At 37.1% G+C, this 16332-nt stretch overlaps 1 protein-coding gene across 2 annotated transcripts in view; it reads right to left on the reverse strand.

Moving 5' to 3' along the window:
• The window catches only part of unc13c (unc-13 homolog C (C. elegans)), a 138998-nt gene that overhangs the window by 20175 nt on the left and 102491 nt on the right, over positions 1–16332 (reverse strand). Inside the window, exons 19-26 of one of the 2 annotated variants that reach the window (XM_066701362.1) lie at positions 15581–15707; positions 11572–11668; positions 9429–9572; positions 8201–8278; positions 6391–6468; positions 6028–6054; positions 936–1024; positions 436–579 (exon numbers count right to left, since the gene is read on the reverse strand). In XM_066701362.1, the coding sequence (XP_066557459.1) occupies positions 436–579; positions 936–1024; positions 6028–6054; positions 6391–6468; positions 8201–8278; positions 9429–9572; positions 11572–11668; positions 15581–15707 (784 nt within the window). The remainder of the gene's footprint in view (positions 1–435; positions 580–935; positions 1025–6027; positions 6055–6390; positions 6469–8200; positions 8279–9428; positions 9573–11571; positions 11669–15580; positions 15708–16332) is intronic. The other variant, XM_066701363.1, reaches the window with a different exon arrangement.

Genomic DNA, 16332 nt, shown 5'->3' on the forward strand with positions numbered 1-16332 from the left:
TTAAAGAGGATTCTCTGTAATACCCCATTGCCCTGAATGCAGCTTTTATTAAGGTCTATGAAGCATTCAGTGTGGAACAGTGTAAAAGTTTGCATAGTAAATCTGTTTTTATGGTCTGTAGAAATGACAAGAGGTATTCCATGTTGCAAAACGCGTGTTTGCCAGCAAACCCATCTGCAGTCACAACAGTTACTGGGTAATTGATTCAATTTGATCTCTCTCTAATCTTATCACATGGTAGATTTAATATGCATTTCACAGGTCTATAACAATCACTCTAAACTTTCTCCCATGTTATGAGCCTGCAGCACTATTGTTGTCCATATTTCATGTATTGCATTGTGTACAGTTTAAGTTTCATTATTTTGATCTTTGGTTTTGTGGATACACATAGTTAACCACATTCACAACATAGAACACTGTATAAAGTCTTACTTTTTATCCAGTAGGTCCATCAGTGGTCTTAGGACTGTTTCTGCATCCATGGCCACGTTGCCCTTGTTCGCAGATCCACTTGCTCTCATTTGACCGAGTTCCTGGTTCATCTGTTTTACACAGTCGTCAATAACAGACTGGAAACTGGTGGAAATTATAGAAATAATATAATTGATTTAATGTCTTTCTTCTCTCTTAAAACAAGATTTTGACAAAATATTACCAATATTTCTTGTCTCTTTTCCCATGGTTTAATACAGATTAGTGGCTAAAACTCAAGTTTTTATTGCAAGTTATTATAAACCTATCAGGTTCTAAGCTTCCACATTTTGCCCCTGGACAAAACTTACATATTACAAAAATTACAACAAAAATTACATAATATGATAAACCAAATATTAGTTTAGTGCCAAGCACTGATGCCATTTACTATGCTTAAAGACTGATACGTTATTTGAACAGATGGGTAAGTAATGTAAATGAACTAAATAGTTTATTACCTTGAACCAAAAACTGAGCTCAGCTCATCCAAGACAGCATTGAGTTTTATCTGTAATTCTTTCAAGAGATCACTGGCTTCAGGATCCAGCTATGAAAGGAAAAATAGTGCTTGAAACAACCTAATAGACAAAAACAATGTACATAACCTGAAAGTTAATAAGGTCTCAATTACGTTTATGTCATCAAACATTTACACAGCTCTGGACACGCAGGCCTTCGACCAAGATGTTTATGCCAGGCATTCCATACGCACATCTACGATAGCTCAAATAACAGCCCATGCAGAGAAGACCTTGGCTATGTGTTGTCCAACTCTGTCATCTCTATGCACCCAGAGTTTGACTCCTCATCTATCTGGACCAGTTTCATTTGAATGAATATCACCCTGTTCAAGGGAAACATCAAGTCCCTATATCGTAAAAAAATAAAATCTGCTTTGCTTTCTATAGTCAGTACAATTGTACTTTATCCAGGAACATGAGGTTATTTAAACAATGACTATCTGTCTAACCTGTACTTCCTTCCTTTCACTGTACTACACTCATAACAGTGGTAAGATGCAAGGCTAAATACTGCACAGCATGAAGACACCAGCAATAGCCTTCAAAAAACTAGGTTTATTATGAAAATGAAATGAAGTGTATCGAGCACGTTTGTGTTTTTTATTGAAGGTGTTTTCGGGACTTTGAATAGATTTCACACTGCTAAGTGCAAAGGAGAATGGCCTTTTAGGTATTCATAGTTAACGTTGTACTGAGAAACCATTTATTGGTTCATGGGTCATTAGTGTTGCAAAAAGCACTGCATGCTGCAGAGAAGACAGCGACATAATCTGGCAGCCTAATGAGCTAAAGAAACAACTTGGATTAAGGATAAAATGTACAAAACCAGTAAGTCTTACACCTTTGTCCTAATGGTTCTGTTTTAAGTAATTTACTATGATTCCAGTTTTATTATTTCATCACTATGGAATGTAAAAGTCCCCCCATTTTCTTTTCTTACTTAATAGTCAGCTTTTCCACAGCTAAATCTTTTAAAACAAATCAGAAGCCTTACTTCCTGCAAACCAACGAGAAAACATCATTAATCCCAACCATTTTAACCCCCCACCCCGAAAGCTACACAGACTGTGACCTGATTGAAAAAAAGCTGTTCTTCCGTAAAACCTTTTCCGGTGCACTTCAATTTCCTGTTGCATGAACATATGAGTAATCTCAGGGGTGACTGGGTTAACTAAATGTACCATCCATTCACAATCTACTAAGTAATGTTAATGGATTAACAAGGTCCATTCCCTGCAGAAAAGAAGGACCAGCTACTTTCCAGACCATGATATTCTGTGTTCGCACTAATCAATATTCCTTTGAATGCAAAGTCTAAGTGCCTTCTTCTTGATGATTGCCTGGATGAGAGCTTCAAAGATTATGTAAAAGGCACTTATAGTATCCTTTTCTTACTCTTCCTGTAAGTTGTTCTAGGGTAGAAAACATTTCCTTGCCTTTCAAGCAATTCAGACAAGCTGGAGCTATACAACAAAATAAAACGTAAACTACATTACTTCTCGAATTCATTAGAAGAATGTTCCTTAAAACATTACTTAAAAAACGAAACTGTGTGCACATAATGTAAAACCTGTGTGGTTGAGGGAAATCAAGCAAAAGCTTGTGGCTTTTTGTCTCTGTGTTCAACAAATAATCTCGTACTATTCAAGCAGGGGCTAGTGATTTATTTTACTTATGCAGCCACTGGCTTCAAAGCATTGTCTGATCAGATGGTGTAATACTGAACCACAGATGTACTGGGGAAATCACCATATGATTTTGCAAGCATTAAACTGCTACCATCTTAACTCATGTCTGATTTTATTTTCCTTTCTTCACCAGACTTGACAAAAATGTTTTAATTATCTAATACAAATTGAATATCCCATACCCCCACATGAGAACCATCTTACTACACAGCTAATTATAATATATATATATATATATATATATATATATATATATATATATATATATATGCATTTTTTACAATTATAACTAAAACCCTCATGTAGGAACAGATTTCTCTTTGAAACTCTTGACACAGAAATTGAAACAATGATTTCAAACAATATAATTTCAAAAGTGCATTTGGTAAAGCTTGGCATAGGTAATTTTTGGTTTTAGCAATACCAAGCTGAAAGTGCTGGAAAGCATTCAACATAAACTAACAAACAAACAAACAAAAAAAATAGTCTTATATGTGTTAAAACAACAACCTGTGCAATTGAAATGCCATGTACTAAAATAGTGCTCAATTGCAGAGGCTAGAGGAGTGAAGCTTGAAATGAAATAATCAGTTTTGTACCATTAAGGTGCTCATTACAGTGCACTCAAATAGATACCAGGATCAATTTGTAGGCCATCCAGCCCTCTGCAGGATTGACAGATATGTTTCATTATATGAAATAAAGAAAATCCATCAGCGCGGGGTAAAAGTTGACATACAAATAAAAATATATATATGCTGAGTGCAAACCATGCAGATCTGGATGATGCAGGCGTAAATATAATGAACGGATGCCTCATGCACATCACATATATAACCCTGATATATTCAGCAGACATTTCTACAACAGCTATTGGCACAATCTGTGATAAATAACAGTATGATGCTAGCATGGCTTCAATGTTTGCATTAGGAATCCAATCTCTAGCAATATATTTTTTCCCAATGATAGATTTTGATATATTTGTGTTATTTTAAAATTGAATTCCTCATTTGCTACATGCACACGAAGGGGACAGTTGTCAATTCATTTTGGTTTGCACTAACCAGTTAAATGTTTTCTCTCAATATGCACTGATACACTGTCAGTCTTAATCCTCCTTCCTCATGTTTAAAGCATTGATCCTGTTTCTTACAATCAAGGGTGTTCGGTGATTGGGTAAGGATCAAGGTTAAAAATATAAATAAATAAATAACACTTTAATCAGTGTCTGTTATGTGTACTGAAACATCCAAATATATTTTCCTCAGTGCGTTATATTGGTTTTGTTTCATAAGAAGTCAGTCCATCATGCTCACAATTAATTAAGAATAAAACCAGATGTTTCAATTAGGCTGCCAACATGTCTTAGTTGAGTGACCTCCCTGCCCTCACTGGATGGTGCTTAATTAGTTTGAAAACCTCAAGGATTTCAGCCTGTAAGAGGAAAGAGCCATGCCTCTGTTTAAGGAAGACCTCGATTGGACCTCAATCCAGTTGCTTATTGTCAAATCTTGTAATGTTTGATCTCCAAGAGGGAGAAAATAATGATAAATTCTCCAGATTACTGTCAGATTACCGAAGCTACTATTGTGAGAAGAGACCGAAAGGCCAAGATAGACTAAGGAGATTTGACAGATGTCACAAAGTCACTGAAGATATCCGGGCATGCTACGCAGTATATGGAAAGCAACGTGATTGATTTAATCTAAATATTTATGGGTACTACAAATTTACCTTCAGAAAAAGATTACTATCGAGATAATTAACTGAAACACACCAATCCAAATACTTAACCAGGTGTTCTACTATGAGCTGACAGTAGGAAAAAATATTTGGTACCAGCATGTTTACCTTTTTTTTGAGTACTCTACCTATCCCTGGATAAAACTTTCTTTTGTAGCTTTAAAATGACAAATCACAAAACATTTACTCCTCATCGACAGACTGCTTGACAAACTAGAATTACAGTCTTCACTTGAATTTCAACGCCTTAAAACTATCATTTATCATTGTGCCACCATTCATACCTTAGACATAATAGAGAGCACAACATAAGAAAAAGGCATCTTATGACTCAGAGCCTTATGTGATTGTTCTCGGGTGTTTTATGGAGCCTGAGACTACATTCCATTAAAACAGACTAAAACCTATTGGGAGCAACAGCACTGTCACCCAAATCATTGCAGACACTGAGGACTGCATGCTATCAAAAGCACTGCAATAAAGGGCAAAAAGGGATATACGTTAATTATGCTGCCAGCCCAAAACACTTTTTCTCTTTGAAACAAAATGTAGTATGTCATGTAGGAAATGACTAAATGTTTTAGTCACTGGTTTATGAAATGGGACCAGACTGACTGCTGTGTCTTAATATTCCAACAGGTTCGGCAGCATGCTGAGATGTGGCTACACACAGGACCCTGGTGAAATATGGGCTCTGTTGGAAGGGAACCCAATAAACTTTGATGCACTTAAAAACTGGAAGTGGATTAAACTCATGTGCAACAAAAGCCTAATTTATTCCTCTACGTGGGTGTGCTTTTTCAGAAGATCAAGGGTGGTCAATATATATATGTATACTGTCTAAGTATCTGAGACTAATTACAATTTCAGAAGCAGTTCTATATCTTTGAAAAACAGAATAGAATGCTCGAATTCTCTGCAATATATACTGCAATTAATGTGTTCAGTTGGTATATTAAATGCAACCACTGGGAAGAAAAGCATCACTTTTCCCTGCAGTGTTTAATTAGATTGCACTTCTGCATGAAATATTTTGGTGTGAATTGTTTTCTTTTTAATTATGTGCTAAATAACCCCACTCTTTAACTGGATAACCCCTGACCCCTGAAACAGAATCAGTTGTGGAGGCGGCAATATCAAGTCTAGAGGAAGACAATTCCTAGCCCTCAGTTCTGTGACATTTATAATCTCTATGCTGTGAGCGCAGTTTTGAAGATTTGTAGTCCCTTGAGGATTCTATCATGCTGATACTGAAATCTTCAATTTAATGCATTGTTAGCAGCAACTCTAAACCGAGGAGCGATGGTCAAATGAAAAGGAATGCAACACTGACTATTAACTCCGCGTTGTAAAAGCGACTGTTGAACAAGCCAAGGGTATAAAAGTAACAGGAAATCGAGCTTAAAATATTATTACAATAAACCTATGCAGGCTAGGGATGTTTGGCCGTGGAGGAGCTTGCAGTGAATGTCTCGTTCTCTGCTATTATGCAGCAGATTGTTTCCTGAATCTGGGGAAGGAACATGCTATGGGACGTGCATTCACTCTCATGTCTGCCCTTGTCTATAGTAATATTAAGAGTCCTATTAACAGACCTTACAAAAGGAATCTGTCCCTTCCTCCTGCCGCCCAGCAGAATCAGAAACAAAAACAACAGACAAAGACAAAGACACATTACAGACGAGGCTCACAGGACTCAGAACTTAAAAGCAATACTGATCACATTACATCGCACTTGTTTTAGACTGAAAAAAATGCAACATGCAAGAAATGAGAACAGCATTTAATAGAACATAGGCAGCTACTTATTTGCAGCAGTTTCAATGAAATAAGAACACATCAACCTAAAATAAATCATTTCTGTTAATCTATTTCTTAGCTTTAAAATAATTTTAAAAATAGCTCATAGTAGAGTTAAAAAACAGAAATAAAATAGATTCAAAGCCATAAGCACAAACCTGTTTGCCTCCCATCGATTCGAACATCTTTTCCAGCTGGACGCGCAGCTGCTGAATGTTGTTCATGAGGATACAGGGCTGAAATGACAACAATGAAAAAGAGTCAAAATGGAGATCATTTACTATGAGACTGTTCATTTGTTTATAATGAAGATAATAAATCACTAAACAAAGTCTTTTTGAATAGCCTGAGTGGCTGTCTACAAGTGTAAGATGTGTAAATGCCTGAAATTTGAGGAGACTTTGCAGGAAGTCAAGTTGCAGGAAGTGATTTATACACACCCATAATGAAAAGGATTATTTGAAGTATTCCGGAAAGTAATGCCACTGTCAATTTATTTTGAGCTAAGGATTCCGACACATTATTTACTGTCAGAGGAAGAATTATACGGCGGCAGAATTTCTGAATACTGTGAAATTCCTCTGTGTACCTGTCATGGCCTGTGAAGAGCTGCTGTCTACACTGTCTACATTGCATTATATATACTTTTTGTTTCCCAAAAGAGGCAGGTTGAAAAACTGCTGCAGGACAATGGAAATCACTTTTGGCTGTAAAGAAAATGGACAATGTAACCCTCATCTCTAACTGTGAATAGACTAGGCCTCTTCCAGTAATAAGTAATAGGGTTCAAGTAAGGAAGACTCTTTTATGGTTTTTCCAGGCGCATTTTATTTCCTTTCTTACATATTAAGTGGCAGGACAATTACTCCACTTTTTGTCTGAAGGTACTTTAAGAAGGAGGTCGGTTACATAGGGGGCAGTGCTGTCAGAAGATTGGCACCACAGTCTACTGAGTAACACAAAGTGGCAGAACCAAGGTCTCCACAGTCATTAAGTTTTGTGGTAAACATGACTATGGGGAGTAGATCTGCACTTCTAAAATGTGCTGCTATAGAAAATCTTTAGCTTAGGAGTCTTGGGTGAGGGAGAGTTGCCAATTTGAGAATACAATAATGCTTAAGCCAGCAAGTCCTCTTAGTGCAATAGATAGTACTAAATACCCCTCTATCAGATGTTTAACTTTATTAGAATGTCGTCTACCCTTTGGATACTGTAGATCTTGTGGACACAGCTTAATTACTGGCCAGCCAGCTTGGCATTCACATTCTTGTGTTTCTGATTTCATTCTTAGAACACGATGCAGGACCTGACTAAAAATATGTGTTCAAACAAGAATGCTTATTTTGGTAGGTGCCCCACTGAGTGACTCCTACAATGTAGCAAATTCTTCCTCGTGAACAAATTGCCAGTGGTAGGTAGATGTGCAGTAACAGCTTTAGACAGATTTATTTTTGTTACTGTCCCAGCTTATACCAGCTCAAGTTTTTCCCCCAATTCTTTGGACAGGATAATTGCTTACAAGGCAAATTAGATCATTCAGATTCTTTTTTTTTTACACAATGTTAAAATTCCACTTATTTTTAACATTTGCGTCAACGCACAACTGAATTATATCCAGTAATTTACTTGTAAATAGAACTGCAGTATTAAGAATGATTAAACACAGCATTCCAATTAGTATGTCTGGAATGCCACACAAGAACTGAACTGTGGTGTGAAATCAGGGGTCTAAATGACTACAATATATATTTAATTTTTATTCATATCTCTCTTACACAAACCGTAAGTAATCTAATATCATTTGTGATGTGCACATCAAAGAAATGACTAAATGAACAATAAATAAATAAAATCCTAGTACTAAACTCAGCCTCCATGTCTCATTTCAAAGTATTTCCAATGTTAGAATAGAGTTTGTAGAGGTATTAAAGAATACACAATAAAACAGAACTAAATATTAGCACTTACCAATTTCTCCTTTGACAAGTACAAGCCAAAATCCTTTGATATAATTGCAGCATACTGGATTAGCACTTTGTTGATGGTCTAGAAAAGAAAATCATATAATAAATGATAGATTGCCAAAGGAGCACTTACTTACTTACTTACATACATTTATATACATTTATTCTATTTAAGAATAGATTTTGCTCTCTTGTGATTCAATCCTCAAGCATCAAGTGTACACTGATAACAGCAGCTATATGGTTACAAACAAATAAATGAGAACAAAAAATAAAAGTCAAAGTCAAACTATTGATTAATGGCCTTTTATGATTGGTAAATGGTGCGATGTAATTGTATAATAAACATGTTTATGTCTCATTGTTTTCTGATAGATTTCCTGGGGATTTGCCGGTGAAGGCAAATTTGCCTGATGTTTTTAGCTGAAGAATATTAACCCATCTAGTGCATCCAATATAAAATAAGTGTAAAAAGAAACAAAAGAAAATACATTTCTAGCCTCCGTGTTAAGAATTGATGTACAACGTTTCATCTGATCTCCTGCCTCATCCAATAAAAAGGTTTCAAGTTCAATTTGAGAGGCATCTTCCCCAGCTGCTGTGAGGTGAAACCTGTTGTGCTGGGGCAGCGATGAACAAGGGACAGTGTTGGCATGGCCTTGCGGTGAAGCCTCTCCATAAATCTATTGCACAAACTTTATCATGATTAAAGTTAAGTCCCCTGATGCACCCCGACTCTCTCAAATTAAAGTGCTTTAACGTGTTGGGCCTCAGTTCCAGCTGGTTGACTTTCAGGAGTGCCGTCATTTTACAGTCTGACAGCCTCAAGAAAATGAGAAGCCAGGGAATACCACTAAGAAGCAAAAACCGAATCCAATATCTTTCCCAAACAAAAAACAATGTGTATTACAGACAGTATCAGTCATACTTGTGTAGCATCTTGAGAGTTAGATTACTTTTCAAGGCAGAAGAAGCATAAATTACCTATTGTCACACACTGGATGAAAACCTGCACACATCTACCCAGTCTCATAGACAATTAATTTCACAAGCTCTGACAAAAAAATAAACAAGAACAGTAACTTAATAATACACAGATTATCCATGTATCCCCTTGGAAGTAATTAGATATGTCAAAAACCGTATCCTGCAGAAAACCTTGCATAACATAATCAATATCCCATCTCTGCTTTTTAGCCAGAGGAAACTTAACCAAAAGCAATTTTACTCACCTTCGCAAATCGACACATGAAATGGGCTAAAGCTTGAGGGTTGGGACATTCCAGTTTTTTGATGATCTCAAAGCTCTGGTTGAGCTGTGTGAAGACATCCACCACAGAGCAGGAGAACAGGGCGTGCTCTGATGTTTGCTGGAACTGTTGGAAAAGGAGAAGAGTTGTTGGTGCACTGTGTGAGAAAGAGGCTTTTGAAAAGGTTAAAACCACTATGATTATGAAAAAGCCCTTCTGCATATTGGCCATGTTAATCCTCCAAGGGAAACTATGTCCTTCCACCTGCACTTTGAAACCCTAGGAGTAAGACAAGTCTCTCACAGGCTGCTGTTATCATTTCTGCTTCTATACTCCTACCTAAACACAGAGCATGAAAACAATTCAGAAAAAGACATTGCACAGAAGTAAATGACATACAGTATACTGTATGTATTCCTAAAAGTTTGGTGACAGCAGATGCAATTGGATGCTACTGGCTGTTTTTTTTTCATTACAAGAATATATTTCAGTCTACAAGGAATCTGTAGTTTTAAATTATATTGTATGTTTTAGCAAACCTGGAAATAACCCTATATATATATATATATATATATATATACACTCACCTAAAGGATTATTAGGAACACCATACTAATACTGTGTTTGACCCCCTTTCGCCTTCAGAACTGCCTTAATTCTACGTGGCATTGATTCAACAAGGTGCTGAAAGCATTCTTTAGAAATGTTGGCCCATATTGATAGGATAGCATCTTGCAGTTGATGGAGATTTGTGGGATGCACATCCAGGGCACGAAGCTCCCGTTCCACCACATCCCAAAGATGCTCTATTGGGTTGAGATCTGGTGACTGTGGGGGCCAGTTTAGTACAGTGAACTCATTGTCATGTTCAAGAAACCAATTTGAAATGACATGTGCATTATCCTGCTGGAAGTAGCCATCAGAGGATGGGTACATGGTGGTCATAAAGGGATGGACATGGTCAGAAACAATGCTCAGGTAGGCCGTGGCATTTAAACGATGCCCAATTGGCACTAAGGGGCCTAAAGTGTGCCAAGAAAACATCCCCCACACCATTACACCACCACCACCAGCCTGCACAGTGGTAACAAGGCATGATGGATCCATGTTCTCATTCTGTTTACGCCAAATTCTGACTCTACCATCTGAATGTCTCAACAGAAATCGAGACTCATCAGACCAGGCAACATTTTTCCAGTCTTCAACTGTCCAATTTTGGTGAGCTTGTGCAAATTATAGCCTCTTTTTCCTATTTGTAGTGGAGATGAGTGGTACCCGGTGGGGTCTTCTGCTGTTGTAGCCCATCCGCCTCAAGGTTGTACGTGTTGTGGCTTCACAAATGCTTTGCTGCATACCTCGATTGTAACGAGTGGTTATTTCAGTCAAAGTTGCTCTTCTATCAGCTTGAATCAGTCGGCCCATTCTCCTCTGACCTCTAGCATCAACAAGGCATTTTCGCCCACAGGACTGCCGCATACTGGATGTTTTTCCCTTTTCACACCATTCTTTGTAAACCCTAGAAATGGTTGTGCGTGAAAATCCCAGTAACTGAGCAGATTGTGAAATACTCAGACCGGCCCGTCTGGCACCAACAACCATGCCACGCTCAAAATTGCTTAAATCACCTTTCTTTCCCATTCAGACATTCAGTTTGGAGTTCAGGAGATTGTCTTGACCAGGACCACACCCCTAAATGCATTGAAGCAACTGCCATGTGATTGGTTGGTTAGATAATTGCATTAATGAGAAATTGAACAGGTGTTCCTAATAATCCTTTAGGTGAGTGTATATATATATATTAATGATAGTCAAACCTGTCTGCTTTTCACGATGAAGTGTTAAATCATTAGCACTACTGAGGAACATTTTTTCTGCCCGCAACTTACAAATGTTGTTTTCATATCCTGCTACTTTTAATAGTCGTGTGTGTGATTGAGCAGAGAGTCCCTGAGCTGTCTGCAGAGGAAGATCATCTAAGCGTGAGGACTAAGATTTACTGTGTTAATTATCTCTGCAAGATTCCTGAAACCTTTTCTTTTAAACACATCTGTAATAGCCTGGTTTTAAAAGCAATACTCAGGATTTAAATGTAACTAAAAGCAGTAACTGACAATACAATACTTACACCATCCTTTTTGTCCCTTTCCAATGCACCGTGGAGAAACTCCATTGACACATCTTCATTTTCATCCAGCCACTGGATGACAAACGGCTCAAACCACCTGTAAGAAATTAAATGAAATCATTGTCTGTGATGAATATATTGCATTGTGCAGTTTAAAAGATGATAGACCTAAAACCATTGGCATGGTTGTTTGTCTGAATTCCACCCAAACTTTTGTATTTGTTTTGTGCACTGTTTATAGAGACACGTTACATGAATGTATCTATAAAGTTTTATTGCTGACGGAAGGAAAGCCAACTTTTTGTATGAAACTAATTTGTATGCGTTCCCTCCCAGTCAAGCCTCATTAGATGGACTAAACTTCATTTGCAGCATTCACTTGATTCAATTAACTTGTAAAGCAGTACAGTTTAAGACACTAGGTCAAAGAAAATCCTCCTATTGAGAAGATTCTTAATTTAGCAGTGTATTGAATTGAAAGAGTAGATGATAAAACTACTGTGTGGAGCCCAGAAATAACTATCTGTGACTGATTTAGCATTTCCCAAGGGCAAAAGAGAGTTTATAATCAGTTATGTAGTTTAAGGAGTCACCAAATGCAAAATTTAAATGCAGAAACATCCTTTCAACAAAATGATAAATGTGTTATACATTATCATCAGTAATATATCAAAACACAGAAATAGTCCACACTTCTTACTATTTTTAAATCCATATCCATAGAAATAAACATCACAAGCAGGAAACACAAACCAAACAAAAACAGTGATTTAGTGTAAACAGTGTAAAATTACAGTAATTACAATGATGAATATTATTTAATTAAATATTTTAAATTCTGTATTGACCAATTGCTCCTAGTTAGAAAAGTAAAATACTTTTTGTTGTGGGTCTTATAGCTAAAAAGTAAACAGGTTCTTAAAATGGGAGAAATACTGAGAAGCATGGAAGTAACATCTTGTATAGAATGCCATTAGTTAGCACCCAGGGGGCAGGAGGCTGTAACAAAAGTATGGAAAATAAAACAGTAAAATAATAATAATAAAATACAGACAACCAGCACATTGGGCTGAAACAACACAACTCTACAATGCTCCTCAAGTCAGTGTCTCTTAGGTATCGTGGTACTACACATCACTGCTTCCCAACCCTGGTCCTGGGGACACAGTGTCCTGCAAGATCTCAATTCCTTGCTGAACTGAACTAAAACATTTCCTAATCAGAGATCATTTATCATTTTCAACCACTGGAGATGTTAAGTTAAATATTAAATTATATAAGGCACCTGCATTCTCCAACTTGTTGTACGGTAAACCATTTAAAAAATAGAATGAAGCAAATTATGAAGTTCAATTCAGGTTTTAATTCATTAATTGAGAGTGCAGGGTTGGGAACCCCTACTATACACTCTATGAGGGTCTCCATCTATTAGAGAGCACAAGCTCCTTAAAAATGGTGTGGTGCAGGCCCAGGGGGATATTGGCCAACCATACACAAGACAACAATGATATATACTGTTAAACATGTAATAAGGAAAAAGTGCTATTGTTTGCTGAATATGTGCTAAATGCAATGAAGAAAATCTGATCTGATTCCATCTTTTCAAGTGGCATCTAAAAATCATAGGTAAACCATGTACCTTTAAAGTACAACTCCTGTTATGTGCTCCAGTGATATTCTGATTTTGCAATGATAGTGCAATAAATATCAATTTTAACTTAAGTACGACAACATCAAGAGCCTCCTAATTAAAATGACTCTCTAGGCTACATGGCTTCATAATAACTGCACCATAATTGAATTTTAGGATTACAAATGTGTTCTGTGACAGCTTTACGCTTGTAAATTGTCAACTTTAACTGTAATGTATTACCAATCCCAAAACAAACATTTGTCCAAATGTCTGCACAACAAATCCATATATTGACTAGAAAATAAATAAATACACAAATAATCAGAAATTACAAAACGACACAGATGACTCTCATCCGTGCTCTAGTGATCTGGTGCATTATAATTAACAAAAAGGCAACATTTGCCGAATGACATTTTGTTATAAAATAGTACATGCATAAGGCTAAGAACCATTGCTGAAGCTCTTATTACTGTGGTATACCATGGTATACAGCAGGACAATTGCAGTAAAACCATAGTAAAGTATTGAAGAATTTGATAAACCATTAAAAAACTGATGAAAAGAGATGAAAGTACCGTGTAGATGAGCAGTTGTCTGGACCTGTGTTTGAAGCTTTGTTACCGTTTATTTCCCAACTATTTTTTACAGTTGTCTTTTTAATGTTTTAAATATGTTATTGGAGCCCACCTTGCAAAAAAAAATCCTTTTCATTGTTTCAGTGTCTTGAGTATATACAGAATGAATATATATATACACTCACCTAAAGGATTATTAGGAACACCATACTAATACTGTGTTTGACCCCCTTTCGCCTTCAGAACTGCCTTAATTCTACGTGGCATTGATTCAACAAGGTGCTGAAAGCATTCTTTAGAAATGTTGGCCCATATTGATAGGATAGCATCTTGCAGTTGATGGAGATTTGTGGGATGCACATCCAGGGCACGAAGCTCCCGTTCCACCACATCCCAAAGATGCTCTATTGGGTTGAGATCTGGTGACTGTGGGGGCCAGTTTAGTACAGTGAACTCATTGTCATGTTCAAGAAACCAATTTGAAATGATTCGACCGTTGTGACATGGTGCATTATCCTGCTGGAAGTAGCCATCAGAGGATGGGTACATGGTGGTCATAAAGGGATGGACATGGTCAGAAACAATGCTCAGGTAGGCCGTGGCATTTAAATGATGCCCAGTTGGCACTAAGGGGCCTAAAGTGTGCCAAAAAAACATCCCCCACACCATTACACCACCACCACCAGCCTGCACAGTGGTAACAAGGCATGATGGATCCATGTTCTCATTCTGTTTACGCCAAATTCTGACTCTACCATCTGAATGTCTCAACAGAAATTGAGACTCATCAGTCCAGGCAACATTTTTCCAGTCTTCAACTGTCCAATTTTGGTGAGCTTGTGCAAATTGTAGCCTCTTTTTCCTATTTGTAGTGGAGATGAGTGGTACCCGGTGGGGTCTTCTGCTGTTGTAGCCCATCCGCCTCAAGGTTGTACGTGTTGTGGCTTCACAAATGCTTTGCTGCATACCTCGGTTGTAACGAGTGGTTATTTCAGTCAAAGTTGCTCTTCTATCAGCTTGAATCAGTCGGCCCATTCTCCTCTGACCTCTAGCATCAACAAGGCATTTTCGCCCACAGGACTGCCGCATACTGGATGTTTTTCCCTTTTCACACCATTCTTTGTAAACCCTAGAAATGGTTGTGCGTGAAAATCCCAGTAACTGAGCAGATTGTGAAATACTCAGAGCGGCCCGTCTGGCACCAACAACCATGCCACGCTCAAAATTGCTTAAATCACCTTTCTTTCCCATTCAGACATTCAGTTTGGAGTTCAGGAGATTGTCTTGACCAGGACCACACCCCTAAATGCATTGAAGCAACTGCCATGTGATTGGTTGATTAGAAAATTGCATTAATGAGAAATTGAACAGGTGTTCCTAATAATCCTTTAGGTGAGTATATATATATATATAAATATATATATAAATATGTGCACAGACTGCACACCCACACTACTCTCTGTTCGATCAAAGCACATTTAAAAATTAACAATGAATATATGTAAACACACCCACATTATGTTAGCTAGCTGCTAAATGAGGTAGATCTTGGTTATCACCAATATGAATAATCAATCAATATATTTTTATCTGGTACAGGACTCTTCAGTAGGTAGCCAGAGTGCTTTACAGATTGAAACAGTCAATACAACATGTGGAAATAAATAATTAACCATTAAGCATGGAGGAGAGAAGAACAAAAACTCCTACACATTGACATTGAAAATAAGATTAATTAAGCAAGGTTAAATTTAGAAATTTGTTACATTTTTAAATTATGATTAATAATAATACATACAGAGAATATTCTGGGACAGAGTCCTTGAAGGCAGGTAGATCTCGGACATACTCATTATGAAACCATTTCACTTTGAAGTGTAAATTCATGTAATCTGTGCTCTTGCATAGGCGATGCTTGTCGTGTTCTGCAAGATAAAAAACAAGAAACAAAAAATAATGTTATTTATTTGGAGACATTTTGGAATTTACCCCATTATGTAAAAATGACCTTAAATCAATGACAGATTATCATATTTTAAAAGCATTAAAAATGTATTTCACAGAGCAGATTAAATCACAGAGCCTACATGGAATACAAGAGGCGCCAGGCATTGTGGGAGATTCCTGAAGAGAGGTCTGAGGTACTGGTGACTTGTTTAAACAGTCTCTGTCAATAGACCAAATAAATCCTATTATCCCTTTCTCTAATACTTCTCATGCTGTGCCTACAGGTATAGAGCATCAACATATCTTAATGCGAGCTGGAGCTTATTTGGCATAATGTGCTCTTGGTTTTGGTATGGAATGTTTCCATTAAGACGGGTTGTTATTAAAATGTATAGACAATTCACAATGCAACTCAACTGTAGTTTCTAACCTTGGAAAAAATAAAGTAATTGTAATATAACCTCATCTTTACTGCAGAGCCCCTGGATACTCCTGGCAGCTGTCAACTGAATATTTCTTTCTTTCACCTAAGACGTTTAAGTACCCAGCAGATGGAAAATAACGAGGATACCAAGGATACCTTGAGTTTCAAAGTGTTGATAA

This window comes from Amia ocellicauda, chromosome 4, assembly GCF_036373705.1.
Source record: "Amia ocellicauda isolate fAmiCal2 chromosome 4, fAmiCal2.hap1, whole genome shotgun sequence".
In the NCBI taxonomy this organism is placed as follows: Eukaryota; Metazoa; Chordata; class Actinopteri; order Amiiformes; family Amiidae; genus Amia; species Amia ocellicauda.